At 40.0% G+C, this 19,685-nt stretch overlaps 1 protein-coding gene across 7 annotated transcripts in view; it reads left to right on the top strand.

Moving 5' to 3' along the window:
* Positions 1 to 9,681, top strand: part of LOC147009604 (uncharacterized) — a 103,663-nt gene extending 93,982 nt beyond the window's left edge. For 5 of the 7 annotated variants that reach the window (XM_085862435.1, XM_085862434.1, XM_085862433.1 and 2 more), the window contains one exon: positions 1,084 to 5,795. In XM_085862435.1, coding sequence (XP_085718561.1) covers positions 1,084 to 2,573 — 1,490 coding nt within the window. In that variant the 3' untranslated portion in view covers positions 2,574 to 5,795. Of the gene's footprint in view, positions 1 to 1,083; positions 5,796 to 6,512 lie in introns of those variants that run through there. The other 2 variants (XM_085862439.1, XM_085862438.1) reach the window with 1 other exon arrangement.
* Positions 9,682 to 19,685: the final 10,004 nt, after the last annotated feature.

Raw genomic sequence — 19,685 nt, 5'->3', positions numbered from 1 at the left:
CATTTTCTAGCCAGTATTGCTGGTCATTCCATCCACTTCTTGCAGGTATCAAATCTGTTCAAATAATTTTTATTTGTAAAGAACTTGCACAAATAACAGCCTTTAAGTAATAGCGAACGCAGTGAGCTTCATACTTAACGCGTACACGTGAGAGAATAGGAAATAACAACAACAACAACAACAACACAATACCCCTGGCTATTTGGAATCCGTGTCGTGAGCTATGACCTTTTGCTTCCGGTTGTGGTTAAACGCTGTGCGGTGTATAAACATGATTGGGTTTTATTTCTATCTTGTGAATATTACTTAATGCGTGCACATGAGAGAATAGGAAACAACAAAAACAACACAATACTCTGGCAATTGTGAATCCGTGTCATTGCCTATGACCATTTTGCTTCCGTTTTTTTTTTTTGCTTCTCTTTTTTTTGTTTCTGGTTTTTGTCATGGGGAATGATGCATGCCGGGAGATCATGACCGGAAGTGTTTATTTATTTATTCAATTATTTTTTTCCCAAAGTTAATGTTATACTTCTGAAAGTGATTTTTTTTTCATGACAGGAAGTGTTTATTTTGCATTTAACATTACCGGGAGTGATTTTGAAACTCTTTCCGGAACTTTTAATTTCTCTTATTCTTGACCAGAAGTGATCGTTTATTTATTTATTTATTCTATTATTTTTTTTCTCAAAGTTAAGTTTAATAAAGATATCTCCCGCATCATCAAAAAAATTTTTAATCGTGATTTACATTATTTGATCGCTGATCCCGAATCCAGGCCGAAGTAACCGGAAATTGTGTCAAAATCATCAGCTGTGCGGCGCTTACACGTACCACGGTATAGTTGGCAAGTATACAGTTGTGAACAAGTTTTATGTAAAGTCAGAAGCGAATGTAAGAAGAATTATACGTTCGCTTCTAGGCTTTGCCTATTTCATATTACTGTTTTGAAGCAATATTTGTAGAATGATTTAAACTCACATTTGTTCAACATGTGTGATTCTTCCTGTTGTTTTGAGGCTGTTGAAACATTCCTGTGAGAAACATTGAGAAACCATGTCTTTGTGTGAACGTTCTTCACAGGGATATCTGGGATCTTCAGGAGGTTTCCCTGTTCCAGGTGTAGTCGGAGCTTCGCCTCTGAGGCTGTTTTGCAGCGACATGAGCAGCGTCACCGTGCAGTGTCCATCGATCCCAAATACAAATGTACTCATTGTCCTTATGGAACTGATGTTAAAGCCCGCTACACTCGTCACACACAGACGCACACAGGGGAAAAGCCTTACAAGTGCAGCATGTGTGATAAATCATTCATTCGAGCATTAACCCTTAAAAGTCACACGCAGGCGCATGCACGGGTAAAGCCTTACAAGTGCAGCGTGTGTGATAAATCATTCATTCGAGCATCAACACTTAAAATTCACACACGGATGCATACAGGGGAAAAGCCTTACAATTGCAGTGTGTGTGATAAGTCATTCATGTGGACATCAAAGCTTAAAATCCACACACGGACGCATACAGGGGAACGGCCCTACAAGTGCAGCGTGTGTGATAAATCATTCATTCGAGAATCAACCTTCAAAATCCACATGAGGATTCATACACTGGAAAAACCATACACATGCAGCATATGTGGTAAATCATTCATTCGATCATCAGGCCTTAAAATTCACACAGAGACACATACAGGAGAACGAGCCTACAAGTGCAGTGTATGCAATAAATCATTTAGTCAAGGGTCACACCTTAAAACCCACACCAGGATCCACACAGGGGAAAGACCGTACACTTGTAGCATGTGCGATAAATCATTCATTCGGTCATCACACCTTAAAAGACACACACAGACGCACACAGGGGAAAAGCCATACAATTGTCGCGTGTGTGACAAATCATTCTTTCGGTCATCACACCTGAGAACACACGTGAGGATCCATACACCGAAAAAGCCAAACACGTGCAGCATGTGTAGTAAATCATTCATTCGAGCATCAAGCCTTAAAAGACACACACAGATGCATACAGGGGAAAGGCCCTACAAGTGCAGTGTGTGCAATAAATCATTTGGTCAAGCATCAAACCTTAAAACCCACACCAGGATCCACAAGGGGGAAAGACCTTACGCATGCAGTTTGTGTACTAAATCATTCATTTGGCCATCACATCTACACGGACATATGACGATCCACACACTGAAAAAGCCGCACACGTGCAGCATGTGTGGTAAATCGTTCATTCAAGCATCAAGCCTAAAAAGACATGCACAGAAACATACAGGGGAACAGTCCTATAAGTGCAGTGTGTGCAATAAATCATTTGGTCAAGCATCAAGCCTTAAAATTCACACCAGAATCCACACGGGGGAAAGACCTTACACGTGTAGCATGTGCGATAAATCATTCATTTGGCTATCAACCCGTAAAACTCATATGAGGATCCACATTCAGGAAAAGCTATTCAGGTGTAGTCTGTGTGATAAATCATTCACTTTTGGATCAGACCTTAAAAGCCACGCCAAGAGATGCAGGAACAGCTGTACACAGAAAGACATGACAGCGTCTGCAGAGTAACCCACTGGCACATCTGTAAACATTTCAACATCCCGGTCCCAGATCAGTCATGGAAACACAATCCAAATCCTTGAAAATGAACGTGTAATGCTCACACATGAAAAGATGATCCCATCAAGTACGGACATTGCAAACAAAGCACTGCGTCCGGACATTGTGCTTCGACACAAAAACGAAAAGTCGGCAAAGTTGAACAAGATTTTGGTTCCCAGTGACTTTGGACTAAATGCTACAGAAATCAGGAAAATGACCAAATACCAGGATCTGAAAAATGAAGTCAAGAGGACTTGGAGTTTTGAAGAAAGCTGAAAGAAAGCCGGTGATAGTCGGACCTACAGAATGATAAAGAAAACTCTTCCTCAGTACTTAAAATCATTCTGGAGAATGTCACTCCCAATGAGCTACAAGTGGAGGCTGTCTGAAACCAAAATGGAGATGATAACCAACAGGGGAAACACTGGGACCCACCCACACCATGGCTCTCAAATACAAAACAACAAATCGACCAAAGAACTTGGACAAATAACCAACTGAGCATTCATAAATAACGACGACATCTTCCTCAAAATAAATCGACACCAACTTTTGCAACCGCACATAACGAGAGAGAGAGAGAGAGAGAGAGAGAGAGAGAGAGAGAGAGAGAGAGAGAGAGAGAGAGAGAGAGAGAGAGAGAGAGAGAGAGAGAGAGAGAGAGAGAGAGAGAGAGATATATATATATATATATATATATATATATATATATATATATATATATATATATAGATAGATAGATAGATATAGAGACAGACTTTTGTATGCTTTTATTATAAAAGTATCAAAACACACCAGAAAAAGCACACTCCATAAAAACAAATCCATACGATTTTACAGCAAAAATAAATTCAACAAAAGCAATACAAACAAGGGTGTCTGTTCATGTCAAGAAAGACCACAGAATAATACATATATGTAAAAAGTAAGTGTAAGTACTTTACACTTTTACAAACAGATTCCATCACGAAAAGAAACTCAAAACCTCATCAGTGTACCACTGATCACCCACAATATCCAGGCTCAAAAGATAAGCCTGCTCCATTTTTACCTGTGCCGAAACCATACCTTAAAAGCACATTTGCATTTTTCCCCTTCAATTTTGTTTTCCTGGTTTTATAAATTGCCAGTTTAGCAATGCCCAACAGAAAAGACAAAAACGAGAGGACTGGTTTACTTTTATAATTCCCCCCGATTCCATAAATAAAGACCGGAAAGGAAAAAAACAAAATTAAATTTGTAGAAAAGCTGTTGAAGAAAGAGAAAGAGGGGTACCAATCTCTTACATTCAATAAAAACGTTGGCAACATTTTCAATCAAATAACAAAAAGGACAAGAAATTAGAACAGAAGAATTAAACTTATGGAGTAATGTCTGTGTGACCAGGGCTTGATGTGCTCATCTCCAATTCAGGTCTCCAGTTCGCCCAAGACTTGGAGAACTATACATTTTGTTCCACACTGGGGTTAAAAAAGCTCCAGCAGGTAAGGTCTCATTCCACTGATTTTTCAACAGTTTTGTAAAACCAGGTATGCATGCTTCCAGACATATGTTGTAGATGGCCGTTTTCCCCATGACATGAAACACCCCAATTTCCTCTAAGTTTGAGGAGAACACACCCTCTTGTTTTTTTGAGGAAATTTGAAGTTCAGGGAAATAGAGACATGAGTCTACCACTTCATCCACCCCAGTCCACCCGATGTTTAGTCTATGAAAGGTTTGAATTACTATTTTCAAGACATTTTCCACAATACGAGTAGAACGAACACCAGTTTTTAATGGAAGTGAGCTTACAGGTAGCCAGGCATTCAAGGATGGCTGCAACAGGTCTCACACTCTGTTTATTCCAACACTGGTGAAACAATGCATAAACGACCTGGAGGTTGAAATTCTAGAGAATAAAGGATTCCGAACTAATGGCTCATGTACAAACTTTTGGGCATCGTATGATACCTCTAAACCAGGGGTTCCCAAACCCAGGATCATGACCAAAACTTGAACCCCCCCCCCTCAAAATCTCAGTTTTTGAGGGGGGGTTTCATGTCAAAAGCATTTTCTCTGACAATTTTTATCATAGGTACACGAGGTACCAGTATCATTTGGGTTGTGAGGCAAATGTGATTTCCAATTTTGGGTCATGGACAAAAAAGTTTGGGAACCACTGCTCTAAACATTGCACTCCGAGGACTTGCCAAGCATTCAAAAGGCTCTGATGAAAACTGGGGAGCTCAGACATGTCAACGTGTTGCAGGTCGATGAGGAAAAGTTCACGGTCATATTTCAGACCTTCCACTTTCTGCAACCAGGCGTTTGTGAGAGGTCGCCAAGGAACTCACTCACTGTACAGTAGGCGCTTAACCGTGGAAATTCGGAATGCCATTATCCGACTTGGGATATGCATCAGATTTTGACCACCTGCATTTCGGGGTCTGCAGACCACGTCTGGGCCCAGCCAATGGTGGCCAACCCAGAAAAAAAAATCAGTCAGAACCCTCTGAATGCCTGTGACTAAGTATCTCGGAGGTTCAAGTGGGATAACTTTATGCCAAATATAAGGAACCACCAGGTTATTTATGATTGACACCCGTGTCTTAAGCGAGAGAAGCTGGTACAATCTTCTCCACCTTGCCAGTTTCAATTTAATTTTTTCCAGGAAGTTCTCCCAATTTTTTTGTTCATATGCTTCAATTCCTAGAAATAAGCCGAAATATTTAAACCCCTCACTACTCCACTGTATTCCTCCTGGTAAAACGGGCAGGGACGAGGAAGGCGATCTGGGGCCCACCCAAAAAGCTACACTTTTTTTTTCCAATTTACCCTTGCAGTAGAAGGAAGCTCAAACTGGGTAAGGCAACGAGAGACCAGAGAAACATCTTTTTGATTTGCAATAGCAACACAAATATCATCAGCATAAGCTGAAACAACGACTTTTGAGTGTTGTGAAAGAGAGACTCATAACACTGAATTCCGAAGTAAAACTAATAAAGGTTCAATGGATAGATTGTAGAGCATGCCTGATAGCGCACAGCCCTGACGGATTCCTCGCTGAAAGGGGAAAGGGTAACAAAGACTATTATTAACCTTCAGCAGACAAGATGCATTTTTGTACAATAACTTAACATAAGCAATAAATTTTTCCCCAAACCCTGTTCTCCTTCATACATCAAATAAAAAAGAATGGTTAACACTGTCAAAAGCTTTTTCTTGATCTAAAAGTTATAAACCAAAACCAGGAGATGTGGTTCGACCGAGACTGATCAAGTCTCTCACCAAAAAAATATTATCGTATATGGAATGTTCTGAAACACAGTATGATTGAACAGTGCAAATCAAGAAAGAGATGACTTCCTTTAGACGGGTTGCAAGTGCTTTTGACAATATTTTATAGTCCGTGTCGAGGAGTGACACAGGCCGCCAATTTGCGGTCTCATGCAGGTTTCCTTTCTTCGGAAGGAGACACAAAACTGCCCTCCGGCAGCTCAATGGCAATTCACCTTGTTCAACACTCTCCTGAAAGACCTCAAGAAGAGTAGGGCGTAGAATGTCCCAGAAAGCCTTATAAAATTCAGCCGGAAGGCCGTCTAGTCCAGGGGCTTTCCCATCCTTGCTATTCTTGACCGCAGCAGTAAGTTCTCCAAGAGAAATGACAGGCTCAAGCAATTGTTGTTGGTCTTCAGACAGAGAAAGGAGCTGTTCAAGCATCGTATTCCTGTTCTCCTCATTCACAGCTCTTTTTGTGAAGAGTTTAGAAAAATAGTCTTGTAGTTCATGCTTGATATCACTCTGGGAGGTCAACAAATCACCACCAGAATAGCGCAAAGCATGGATTTTTCCATGCCAATCAATTTTTCCAAATTGAAGAACCCTTTGTTTGGTGTGTCAAGTTGGATTTTTTTTGTTCCGCAGTCGGACGAATGCACCGACCACCCGCTCTTTCACCATTTCAGCCAGAAGGGTCTTTTTCTCCGACAACTGCTGGACATTCACGCTAGACAATCCAGCTTTCTGCTCACAGATAAGTATATCGTTTTTTAAAGCAGATATCACACCAAACGCATTGTATGTGCTGTAAGAGCAGTATTGTTAGCAAAAACATTTGATTTGGGACTTTGTGCAGTCCCACCATTGTCTTAAGTTCAAATATGAACCCTTTTGTGACTCGCATTTTTCCCATACCATTTTAAAAGCTTCTATAAAATGTGCACTTTGTAAAAGTTTCAAATTAAAAGTCCAATATGCACTTCCACAGACATGATGAGGAAAGCCACACACCATAACAATCATGTGATGATCGGAAAAACCAGACGGCCTTATATAAGAGTTCTTAACAATGTTTACCATTTCATGAATAACATAAAATCTGTCTAGGTGAGCCATCGTCAAAACATTTCTTGATGCACAAAACCATGTATACTGACGGATATTACGGTTCTGTACCCACCACACATCCACCAGTTTAAACTTTTTGACGAGCTGTGCCAAAGGCCTTGCACTAGGTGGATGAGGCTTAAAAGTGTGCCGATCAAGTTGTGGGTTGAGGGTGCAGTTGTAGTCACCCCCCAGACACAACAACATAGTTAAGTCAATGGTGCTTACAAACTCTGCCAAGTTGTACAGAAAGGCACCTATTTCAGAGTTAGCACTCGGACAGTAAACATTTGTCATGCAAATCTTTAGGTTACTACTGACAAATTGCACGGACAGTAAGTAACCTTTGCAAATTTCCTTACAACTTATCTCCGAAGGCTGGAGTCGAGGATGCAACACTATTGCCACACCAGCCTTGGCCTCAACAAGTGCACTCGAGAAAAAAAAGACAACCTTTAAAGATTTTACACCACTCATCCTCAGAAGACTGATTTGCATGCGTCTCCTATATCATTAGCACATCAATTTTTTCATTTTGGAAGAGCTGAAATACCTGGAGGTGACACACACAACTGCTGCCTCCATTAATGTTCAGGGATGCTACTTTTATCTCCATTATGTTAGTTATTCTTGAAGCTCTTTACCAGCCTGAGTAACACATTTCCTTAACCTTTGGAATTGAGGATCTGACATGTTAACCTGATAAGGTTCACGAATCATACTCGCAGTTTTAATGAAATCGTGTAAATTCGGGAAGTAATCTTTGATTTTTACGTATCTTTTCCTGAATGTATCATCCAGGAATTTAATCACATTTTCTTGAGACATTAAGGTTGTGTCGTTTCCCCCTTCATCCTCTTGAGAGCTTAAAGCACTGAAATGTGGGGTAGAAGAGGTTTCATCTGAATCAAGTGCTTCATCTATGGCCTCTCCTATTACTTGTGGAACACTTACTTTTGGCTCAACAGAAAGTTCTGCTCTGTTTACGGACCCCTCCGAATTTGCCTTGTCCATGTCCTTCACCTCTACAACCCTTAAATCATCATCTGTGAGGGAGGGGTTGACATTTAACTCACAGGGATTTTTGCCTTTATCTATTTCTCCATCACTGTCAGACATAGCTGTTAACTCGTCTGAACAAGTTTGGCTAACAGGACAAACACTTAAAACATCCTGAGATACTTCACTGTTCTCTGTGTCCCACTCAGAGTCAGCCAGTGGAGCAAGCGAAGTATCCACATCTGCACATGACTCCGGTACCACCAAGGGGTTTCCAATGTGGGACGTACCTCGAAGGTCCACCGAGCCTGACATGATCTGGACCTTATTCTGCTCCTTAGCATCAAAGGCATCAACATTTGACCGTTTTTGGCCTTTTTTCCTGGTATCTGTAACAGATACCTCCATATCATCCACACTGTCCTGTACAGTGGATGGTAAAGGAGAGGAAGCAACCACTTTCACTTCCTCGTTTGGTGGGGGTGGATGAATTACGTCACGATTACACACCCTCTCCCCAATGCCGGTCGGTCGGGGGGACGAGTCCGATTCGTCGTACACCTCAGCCGGTGGGGGGGGGGGCTTGGCTCCCGATTCACCTTCTCCCCATTAGTTTGTGGTGAGGAAGAATTGTTCCTCACCGTACCTTCACTTTCTTGCGGTGTAACCGCATTGGGACAAACATTCTTCACATGCCCGTAAGCTCCACACCCAAAACACGTCATAACCTCTGAGGAGGCGTACATTTTATATTCAAACCCGTCGATTTTTACACCGAGTATAACATTCAGTGTTTTTCCACTTTCAGGTAGTATCATATAAACCACTCTTTTAAAGGACATGACGTGTTTAAATTTATCGCTAACATGACGCATCGGCACCATTGATATCCTTGACACAACCTCACCGAACTTGTTTAACTGGTTACACAAGTCCTGGTTCCTTATAAATGGTGGAATATTATTAATGTTAACTTTAATTGTTGGGGCCTGCAAAGTGAACACAGAGAGGTAAGTGTTCGGTTCAATAAACAGGCCATGCTCAACCACCGTGGTGACCATGTGTTCCTCCGACACAAACACGACAAATTTCTTATTTATGTGAGAAGCAGCACGAATATTATGTAAACCAATGGCGGAAAGCACATCGTGAAGTTCCACCTCACTGGGAAGGAAGCAAAAAAACAGCGTGTTTACGAGTTAGTGACTCGAACATCTTGCCACGGAAACGTTCACCTGCCATTCTAACTCAAGAAAAGTTAGTAGACTTTATCGAGAGAAATAAGGCGTTTTCACAAACACCAAGAAATCAACGATTAAAGTTGAGAATTAACAAAGAACACGGTTGCAGTGAACGAAAAAAACCTCCCCCGGCGGCCATGCCAGGCCTTCAGCTTACGATTTTCTCGACACAAGACTGTGGGCTCTCTCTTTTTCTTCTCCAGCCAGGAAGGAAAAAAAAAACACGGGAAAAGTCCACAAGTAGAAAACGAACACATGGGAAACGAAAAATGGGGAAAGTGGAAACACAAAACAGCACAGCAGAGGAGGGGTACTCATGACATGAAGCAAGGAGTGGCCATGACAGTACACACAACGTGCCAACAGCCAGCAGGGGGCGAGAGAGAGAGAGAGAGAGAGAGAGAGAGAGAGAGAGAGAGAGAGAGAGAGAGAGAGAGAGAGAGAGAGAGAGAGAGAGAGAGAGAGAACGAACCATGCGACACCTCAAAATAAAAGGCTGGGCCCCACAACTCAAAATAGAAATAACAAAGAAAAGAAGAAAACAGCACCACTTGTTCAAAAGTAACACAAATAAATTATCTTGAGAACAAAAGGAAAATCATCCAGGAAAAAAAAAATCAGAAAAACTCCAGAAGGGAATTTATGAGGAATTAAAAGAAAACTTCAAGAAGGATGAACGGATTGAAAGCTTGAAAAGAAAAAAGGAAATGGTTCAAATGAAAGTCATTGAAGAAGAAAAAGAATCAGAAAACAACTTTCAAAAATGCCAAATTTTCAAGGCCTTGGCACGGATGGGTTCCAAAGACAATGAGATGTTCTCCACAAGAAATATGCTCAAGCACATAAGCTTATCTGTGGAGCAAAGGCAGTGGACAAACGGCACAGAGAAGGAAACACCATCCTCATTCTCAATATCTGAAAAATCACAACTGCCTCAAAAGATATCGACCTAAAACGTGGCAACCGACAACATCGAAACTCTTCAACAGGAATCATCGCAGAACAGATGTATCACCACTTAGCAGGAGGAAAAAAATAGATGCAGAAGAATTCCTTACCCAGCTGCCTTAATTTCAGGGATTTCAAAAGGAAAAATGATCGTTGACCAATGTCGGTGAATACAGTACTGTATTTCCATTTCACCTTAAATAAAGAAAATTGTTTTATCTTAAATAAAACTCTGTTTTATCTTAAATTGTTGCTCTGTTTTATCTTAAAAAAAGAAAATTAATTTTGATTCTTCAAAGTATGGTGTACATGCTCATGACATGAATGCATCATTTGGTTTATTGATAGTGTATGTACTAGTACAGTCGATTAAAGAAAAATCGTTCAGATTGTCAAAAAGTGTGAAAATTGGCATACATGTCCATTTTATATGTTCTTTCATATAAGAGCAGGGCACAGCTGATCAGAATACATTTACGGCCGCCATCTTGAATTTCAAAATGGCCGCCACCAAAATAATATTTCACGATATCTCAGTCACCAAGAGACCTAGCAAAATGAATAAAGAGTCTAATCCAATATTTTCACACACAAGGAATCAAATAAACACACTTAAAATGCTCTATTGTCAGTCTTTCTGCTTTAAAATGACATATACACTGTCCCAAGTATAGTTCATCTGGTCTAGATACAGTTCTGACTTCAATCTGTCTGATAACATGTTCCTGCACAATGGCAAAGTTCAGTGCACGGGAGAGATGCACAGAAACATTTGCATGGTGGTCTGCATGCCTTTTTAGAGCCGTATTTGATCAGCTCTGTGCAGGATTTGGCCGCCTCGGTAAGTGCTGTCGAGAAAGGTATTCACTGTTCAATGGCGTTCTTCGTCCATCCCCAGTCACATGGGCTTGGTGACTGCTGCTTAGATATCAGCGCTTGGCCCCAGATGTGTCCTGCCTGGTGTGTCGATCTCTTGATATGTTCCGTGAGGGCTGTCTTTGTGGGGGGTAGGCAATCTATTTGTTTTCCTTTCGCGAACAGAAGCTTCCTTGCCTGATTCACCTCGGTGCATTCACTGGTTCTATCATAAAGACGTATGACGAACCTTTCCAGCTGACACACATTGTCATCTGAGACTGATGAAGGCTCTTGGGATAAACGCAAGAAAGTGTCCGTTATATCAGGAAAATTGGTCTAGGTGTCCCAAGCAGTTTTCTTCCCAATACCATTGAATGACAACGACGTGTTACAGCTAGTGAAGGCATGGAAGAACAGAAGAGCTTTGGCCTTATTTTCACCAAGACTGTTTGCAATTGTGTGAGCCGGTATTAACCTGTAGTGTTTCTGGACTCCATATGCAACCCATAGTTCGTCAAGGTATAAAGCGTGAAATATGGCAATTGCAAGGACAACAACGTCAGTGTCGACTTACTTGATCAGGATTCTGTGATGGCCATTTTGTGCACAATGGAGAGCATGTAAGAGTAACCTCGTATTGGCTTCTTCATGGTTGCATGGAGCGAGAGAAGATTCTATGTTGCACTCTTGGGAAGAGATGACTGGTATCTTGTGTGCTATATAACTCCTTCTCTTGTGTGGATAACTTAGCGACGCACTGTGACAGGTAATGATACAGCTCACTCTTATTTTGGTCCACGCGAAGAAAGCTCTGCCAGTTCTGCAGAATTGGCGTAGAATTTGTGACAATAATGTGGCTCCCCGTTCCCTTTCCTCTTTCTCATTGACCTCTTCAAACTGTTTTCAATATAACGATCCCATATAACATCCAGACGTTTTGTGTTTTGCAGATTTCTCAGTACATAAGGCAAGAACACATTTTCAGCATAGTCTCCGAATGTTGAGCAGGACTTAGGAAGCAGCATATTGACTATAACAGATCCATCGAGAATATTAGCATGTACCACACTCACAAGCCATACTAGTAGCCACCTTGTCGAAACATCCAATAAGGTCTGATTTAGTACACTGCCTCAGTTCTCCCATGTCTGAGAGAGAAGGTGGTGATCCCTGGTTTTCATGGCTGAAGAATTCATCCATGTCCCCTTCTCGGGACTGACAAGATATGTACATTCTGCCAAACAACTCACAGTTGCTTTTCAGAGTCCTAATTTGGTGTGATGTTCTGGAGTGTTGTGAGGGTGAAGTATTGTGGAAGGGAGCCATGTTGTTCTTTGGTATGATGTCTGAAATTGGTTTTATTCGCTGCTCCAAGCGTTCGGCAGCATATGTGTCATATTTTAACTGCACATTTGCTTCCACATTCCTCAGCCTAAAGGTTGCATCTTCTGTCGTCACCTCCTTTGTGTCCAGCACGATCAGATCATTTATATCTTCTGTGAAGGGATTACCTAATTCTTCAAATGTTGCAACCACAGCTTTGATGTGTTGGGCAAATTTCATCTGAGTGGATTGTTCCTGATCATGGTGCTCTGTAGATTTTGTGGAAGTAATTCCAAATGAATTCTCAAACTCGTCGATGATTCGAGCCACTTCAGGACCAGCTGTAATCCACTTGCTCAAAGCAGGATTATCAGTGATTCCAATCACACCGCCATCTCCTTTGATGTGATCATTCATCTGTTTGTGGGCCTGGTCATAGCCATAGTAGAGAAAATGTAAGGTGGTCTCTGCACCACAAAGTTACCCTTCTCAAATTGCTCATGAACTGACGGCACTTGCTGATGAAGCTGTACCATGTCCTTGATATGGATAGGGGGGAGCCATCTTGCATAATTTGTATGATCTAAAGAAAACATCCATGGAACAATTTGTCCAAGGCACTGAACGTACAACTCAAAGTTTGCTTCACACAGAGAATGCACAAATTGCAAGAGTAGAAGTTCAAGATCCAGAACCAAAGCCCAGTGTTGGAATTGAGGAACCTTACTGCAATTGACTTAATGCCAAGTTTCAAAATCCATTGTGTCATCATCTGGCCCAAGTGATTTGGCATATGTGATGTACGCAGATTTCTGAAGGAGGTGCAAAGCTGCTGCCATTACTTGTTGTACATAGCCAGACCTGGTGACATGCGAACCGTTCAATATATCATCAGCTTGACCAGAGGTTGTGACTTCAGACTGCACAAGAACTGCTGTCCATCCGCGACCACTGAGGAAATCTAAGAGTAATTTCAACACATTCATCTCTACCACATTACCACCACAAATTTATCCTTGCCAAAATGGTCTGGCCATGCCCACTGGATTTGTTTCGCAATGAAATATAATGGCTGATCCATGGTTATCACAGGTATTTGATCAGGGTGCAAATGCTGAATCGTCCTTGCCACGAGACGCATAGCATGTGCTATCATAGCTGGCGTATGTGCTGGTTCTGTGAACAAAGGCATCAATGCAATGGGTGACACTGGTCTGATCTCAGCTGATTGCCTATTGGCATGGTGAGCTGCCTATGAGACAAAGTCTTTGGTATAAAGTTCCATCTTGTTTGATACAAGTTCTAACATTGCACTCAACCAGCTGTCTTCTTTCTCTCTGGATGTGGACATGATGCTTGATTCAGCTTTTACTTGACCTGCAACAACTGGTGCATACAATTCAGTTTGTGGCAGACCTGCTGGTGCTACTTCTGAATATTCTACCGGCAAGAGAGACGCTTTTTTCTTGGCAACGTCTATGGTGATGAGTACTGGATCTCTATTGATTCCTGGTTTGTCTTGTGTCAGAAACTGGATGATAGAAATGGCTGTCCCATGAAAGAAGCCCATCACATTCCATGATGTTGGATTGTGGTTAGTATTATCAACAGCCTCAACAGTGAATACATCACTCTTCAATCTTGAAGGACAAACACAGCCATCTCAGTCCAACTGAGCACAGACACTGTTTGTAAGGCTTGCTGTTATTTCTTGTATTCTTTCATATGATATATACATACCACGACTGGATAGTTTATCAATTCGCCCTCTCTGTCTTGTTTTAGCATGAAGCTTTAGACCCCTATATGACAAGTGGTGTCTCTCTTGTTTTGACATGCCGAGATTGAGATCCAAATGAATCTATACAGGTTTTCTTTGTGTTGAACACTATTAGCTCAGACAGAGATAAGGCTGTTTTTGTTGAGGCATCTGATGCTTGCTTTTGATGTTGGATACTTGGTCCTCTCAGGATCATTCTGACAAGAGCTAGGACACTTTCTGGGACAACATTATTTTCACATCCAGGTTTCATGGATCCATCAAAAGCATATTCTTTGGCAAAAATGTCCTTCCTCAATATTTGTACTGCACGAACGAAGTGGATTGCATCATCATCATTATTGCTGGAGCAAGCTATTTTAATCGCTTCTCCAATGTCGGAATTAAACATGAGGACCACATCTCTTCCTTGAGTTTGAGCTCTCATATCTGGGATTAAGCACAACAGTCTTTCCTTCAATCATGTTGTATTGACCTTTCCAGGAAAGTCTGGATCTTCTTCTCTTAATCTTGACTCGTAAAGTCGCCCCATATCTGACAATCTGAAGACTGGCAACGTTTCATCTAGGCAGAATTCTTCTATTTACGAAACTAGCTCACCAAGTATTAGACTATCGATTTTAGTGCTTTGGGTGTCTCTTACATGTTGAGCATTATGTTTTCGCACACGGTTGGTGACGGAAGTCAAACATGATAGATGATACCTAGCATCTAAGGCATGTATGTCACCTTTGGAGAGCTTTCCCAACAGTTTCCTATCTTGTAACACATGTGCATATCGACGAACTCGAATATCAATTTTGTCAGTCCTTGCGTCATGGAGATACTCATTTGTGTCATCTTCTTCACAAATGAAACAATTAGATGTCCTTGCCATTGAACCCACGCTGTGTCGCCTGGTCTTAACAGGACTTGTCTCATATTCCAGGTTTTCTTTTGACTTCTTTTTTGAGCACGTTGGAGCTTTTGTTTGTCAAACCTGTTTCTGCAGCCTTTGTGCCATACTGCCTGGTTTGTTCTGAGCATGGCTTAAATGCCATCTCCACTGTCCCACTTCACAATGTCAATATCCTTTGGTAAGGTATCAATTTGATGAAAGTCCAAAATATTCTCAGCAAATAGTTTGTAGTCGCATTCTTTATCACTTCCTCTATATTTAGCTATGCTGGGATTAACAAGCTTTTCTTCGGTGTCCTGTTGGCAAATTGCACACAATTTACAGTCAATCAAGGCTGTTTTCTCTGGGCATTGTCTTTTAGAAGATGCACCTTCACCAGCATCGATTATCTTGCACTTTTTGGACATCATAGCATGTCAGTGCAATGGTGGCACCGTATCAAATGTCGTGAAAAAGGGGGGGGGGGGAATTGTTAGTCCACCACCATTACAATTTACAACATATTTCTGCTTATACACATTTATACATGCATACATCTCATTCTTTTCAGACAGCAACTGATTTTTAGTGGATCAATTGCAATACAGATCATATTCATGCATGCAAAGAGTGATAGTGATTGACCCACACACAGGAACGTTCCCTGGAATGCATGGATCGATTGACAGCTGGAACGACCGTGGACCATAGCTTCAGAGCGAATGACAGACAGACTCTCAGTTTCCAGACTCTTAATTATAACACCTTTCAAAACATTATATTGAAAATTAAATTGGATAAAGCCATTTCTACACACTCATAGCATTTGGATATCAAACATCGAGCAAACACTTTTAAGTATTTAGTTGTTTATGAAAGGGTCTCATTTCGATTTTAAAGCAGAAAGACTGAAAATGGGGCATTATAAGTGTGTTTATTGGATTCCTTGTGTGTGAAAGCATTGGATTAGACTCTTTATTCAAGTGCTTAGGCCTCTTGGTGACCAAGATATAAATAGTTTTTGGTGGTGGCCATTTTGAAATTCAAGATGGCTGCTGTAATTGGAGTCTGATCATGTGTGTCCTGCTCTTATATGAAAGAGCATATAAAAGTAGTCATGTGTACTATTTTTCACATTTTGAACGATTCTGGTGAAATGTTGACAATCTACTGTACTATACAGTTGGTTGACAGAATGGTCTGGAGGTATGCACACGTCTTTAAAAAGGAAGTCAATCAGGGAATAAAGATAATAGAGGAGGATCATAATTAACAAGTGCTGTGATAAATGTTTGTTGTCGGCAATATCGGTGATAGCAGAGGGAGAAGCTATTTTTTTGCTGGAGGAAGTTTGTATAAATGGCACCTTCAGGTTGTCATACATCTTTATGCGTCTGGCAGCTTGACTGCCAGGTAGCTATCACTTATTTGGGGCACGGCTATGGGGCTGACACTGTGCCCCTATATGAGTTCACTGGTACTCATTTCACTTACCTCAGAAGGATGACAGGATGAGTGAGCCTCACCAGGTGTTAATTCAGTAGCCAACAGGGCTCAAACTAAGGACCCAAAGATCCGAAGCCTGCCACCCTCCCCATGAAGCCAACACAAGGCTTGTCATAGATGACAATAAAATCATGTGTTTTCGCTTCAGAATAGTGATGCAGAACAAAAAGTTGTCAGACAATGGTTTTGTTTGTTTTAAAAAGCTTGTTTTAGGGTAATTTGAGCATTTTTGCGAATTTGAAGCTAAAATACTCACTATTTCAAAGAAATCACGCGATTTCGCTTCAGAATAGTGACGCAGAACAAAAGGTTGAGTCAGACCATGCTTTTGTTTGGTTTAGAAAGCTTGTTTTAGGGTAATTTGAGCTTTTTTGCGAATTTGAAGCGAGAATACTCACTATTTCAATGAAAGCACACGTTTTCGCTTCAGAATTGTGATGCAGTACAAAAAGTTGAGTCAGACAATGCTTTTGTTTGGTTTAAACAGCTTGTTTTAGGGTAATTTGAGCATTTTTTTGCGTGAATTTGAAGCTAGAATACTCACTATTTCAATGAAATCACACGTTTTCGCTTCAGAATAGTGATGCAGAACAATAACTTGAGTCAGACAAGCTTTTGTTTGGTGAAAAAAGCTTGTTTTAGGCCAATTTCTGCATTTACAAGTTTTTTCTGTGAAATGCAGCGTTTTGCGAATTTGAAACTAAAATACTACCTATTTCAATGAAATCACACGTTTTCGCTTCAGAATAGTGATGCAGCACAAAAGGTTGGGTCAGACAATGCTTTTTTGGGGTTTAAAAAGCTTGTTTTAGGGTAATTTGAGCATTTTTTTTGCGCGAATTTGAAGCTAAAATACTCACTATTTCAACGAAATCACACGTTTTCGCTTCAGAATAGTGATGCAGAACAAAAAGTTGAGTCAGACAATGCATTCCTTTGGTTTAAAAAGCTTGTTTTCGGCTAATTTTTGCGTTAATTTAAAGCTAAAATACTCACTATTTCGATGAAATCACACGTTTTCGCTTCAGAATGGTGATGCAGAACAAAAACTTGAGTCAGACGATGCTTTTGTTTGGTTTAAAAGCTTGTTTAGGGTAATTTGAGCATTTTTTGCGTTAATTTGAAGCTAAAATACTCACTATTTCAATGAAATCACGAGTTTTTGCTTCAGAATAGTGATGCAGAACAAAAAGTTGAGTCAGACAATGCTTTTGTTTCATTTAAAAAGCTTGTTTTAGGGTAATTTGAGCAATTTTTGTGCGAATTTGAAGCGAAAATACTCACTATTTCAATGAAATCACACGTTTTCGCTTCAGAATAGTGATGCAGAACAAAAAGTTGAGTCAGACAATGCTTTTGTTTGGTTTAAATAGCTTGTTTTAGGGTAATTTGAGCATTTTTTGTGTGAATTTGAAGCTAGAATACTCACTATTTCAATGAAGTCACATGTTTTCGCTTCAGAATAGTGATGCAAAACAATTTGAGTCAGACAAGCTTATGTTTGGTGAAAAAAGCTTGTTTTAGGCCAATTTCTGCATTTTTGCATTTACAAGATTTTTACTGTGAAATGCAGCGTTTTGCGAATTTGAAGTTAAAATACTCACTATTTCAATAAAATCACACGTTTTTGCTTCAGAATAGTGATGCAGAACAAAAAGTTGGGTCAGACAATTCTTTTGTTTGGTTTAAAAAGCTTGTTTTAGGGTAATTTGAGCAATTTTTGTGCGAATTTGAAGCGAAAATACTCACTATTTCAATGAAATCACACGTTTTCGCTTCAGAATAGTGATGCAGAACAAAAAGTTAAGTCAGACAATGCTTTTGTTTGGTTTAAAAAGCTTGTTTTCGGGAAATTTGAGCATTTTTTGCGCGAATTTGAAGCTAAAATACTCACTATTTCAATGAAATCACACGTTTTCGCTTCACAATAGTGATGCAGAACAAAAAGTTGAGTCAGACAATGCTTTTGTTTGGTTTCAAAAGCTTGATTTAGGGTAATTTGATCATTTTTTTGCGTTAATTTGAAGCTAAAATACTCACTATTTCGATGAAATCACACGTTTTCGCTTCAGAATGGTGATGCAGAACAAAAACTTGAGTCAGACGATGCTTTTGTTTGGTTTAAAAGCTTGTTTAGGGTAATTTGAGCATTTTTTGCGTTAATTTGAAGCTAAAATACTCACTATTTCAATGAAATCACGAGTTTTTGCTTCAGAATAGTGATGCAGAACAAAAAGTTGAGTCAGACAATGCTTTTGTTTCGTTTAAAAAGCTTGTTTTAGGGTAAGTAGAAGTTTTTTTGTGCGAATTTGAAGCTAAAATAATCACTATTTCAATGAAATCACACGTTTTCGCTTCAGAATAGTGATGAAGAACAAAAAGTTGGGTCAGCCAATGCTTTTGTTTGGTTTAAAAAGCTTGTTTTAGGGTAAGTAGAAGTTTTTTTGTGCGAATTTGAAGCAAAAATACTCACTATTTCAATGAAATCACACGTTTTCGCTTCAGAATAGTGATGGAGAACAAGAAGTTGAGTCAGACAATGCTCTTGTTTGGTTTAAAAAGCTTGTTTTAGGGTAATTTGAGCATTTTTGCGCGAATTTGATGCTAAAATAATCACTATTTCAATGAAATCACACGTTTTCGCTTCAGTATAGTGAATGAGAACAAAAAGTTGAGTCAGACAATGCTTTTGTTTGGTTTAAAAAGCTTGATTTAGGGTAATTTGAGTATTTTTGCGTTAATTTGAAGCTAAAATACTCACTATTTCAATGAAATCACACGTTTTCGCTTCAGAACAATGATGCAGAACAAAAAGTTCAGTCAGACAAGCTTTTGTTTGGTGAAAAAAAACTTGTTTTAGGCCAATTTGAGCATTCTTGCATTTACACGTTTTTTATCTGTGAAATGCGGCGCTTTGCAAATTTGAAGCTAAAATACTCACTATTTCAATAAAATCACACGTTTTTTGCTTCAGAATAGTGATGTAGAACAACAATTTGAGTCAGACAAGCTTTTGTTTGGTGTAAAAAGCTTGTTTTAGGCAAATTTCAGCATTTTTGCATTTACAAGTTTTGTTCTGTGAAATGTAGCGTTTTGCGAATTTGAAGCTAAAATACTCACTATTTCAATAGAATCACGCGTTTTCACTTCAGAATAGTGAACGAGAACAAAAAGTTGAG

The sequence above is a fragment of the Eptatretus burgeri genome, chromosome 17 (assembly GCF_056783735.1).
Source record: "Eptatretus burgeri isolate ZD-2024b chromosome 17, Ebu_testis_v1, whole genome shotgun sequence".
NCBI classification, from domain to species: domain Eukaryota; kingdom Metazoa; phylum Chordata; class Myxini; order Myxiniformes; family Myxinidae; genus Eptatretus; species Eptatretus burgeri.
This window is presented reverse-complemented; position numbering and strand designations above follow the sequence as displayed.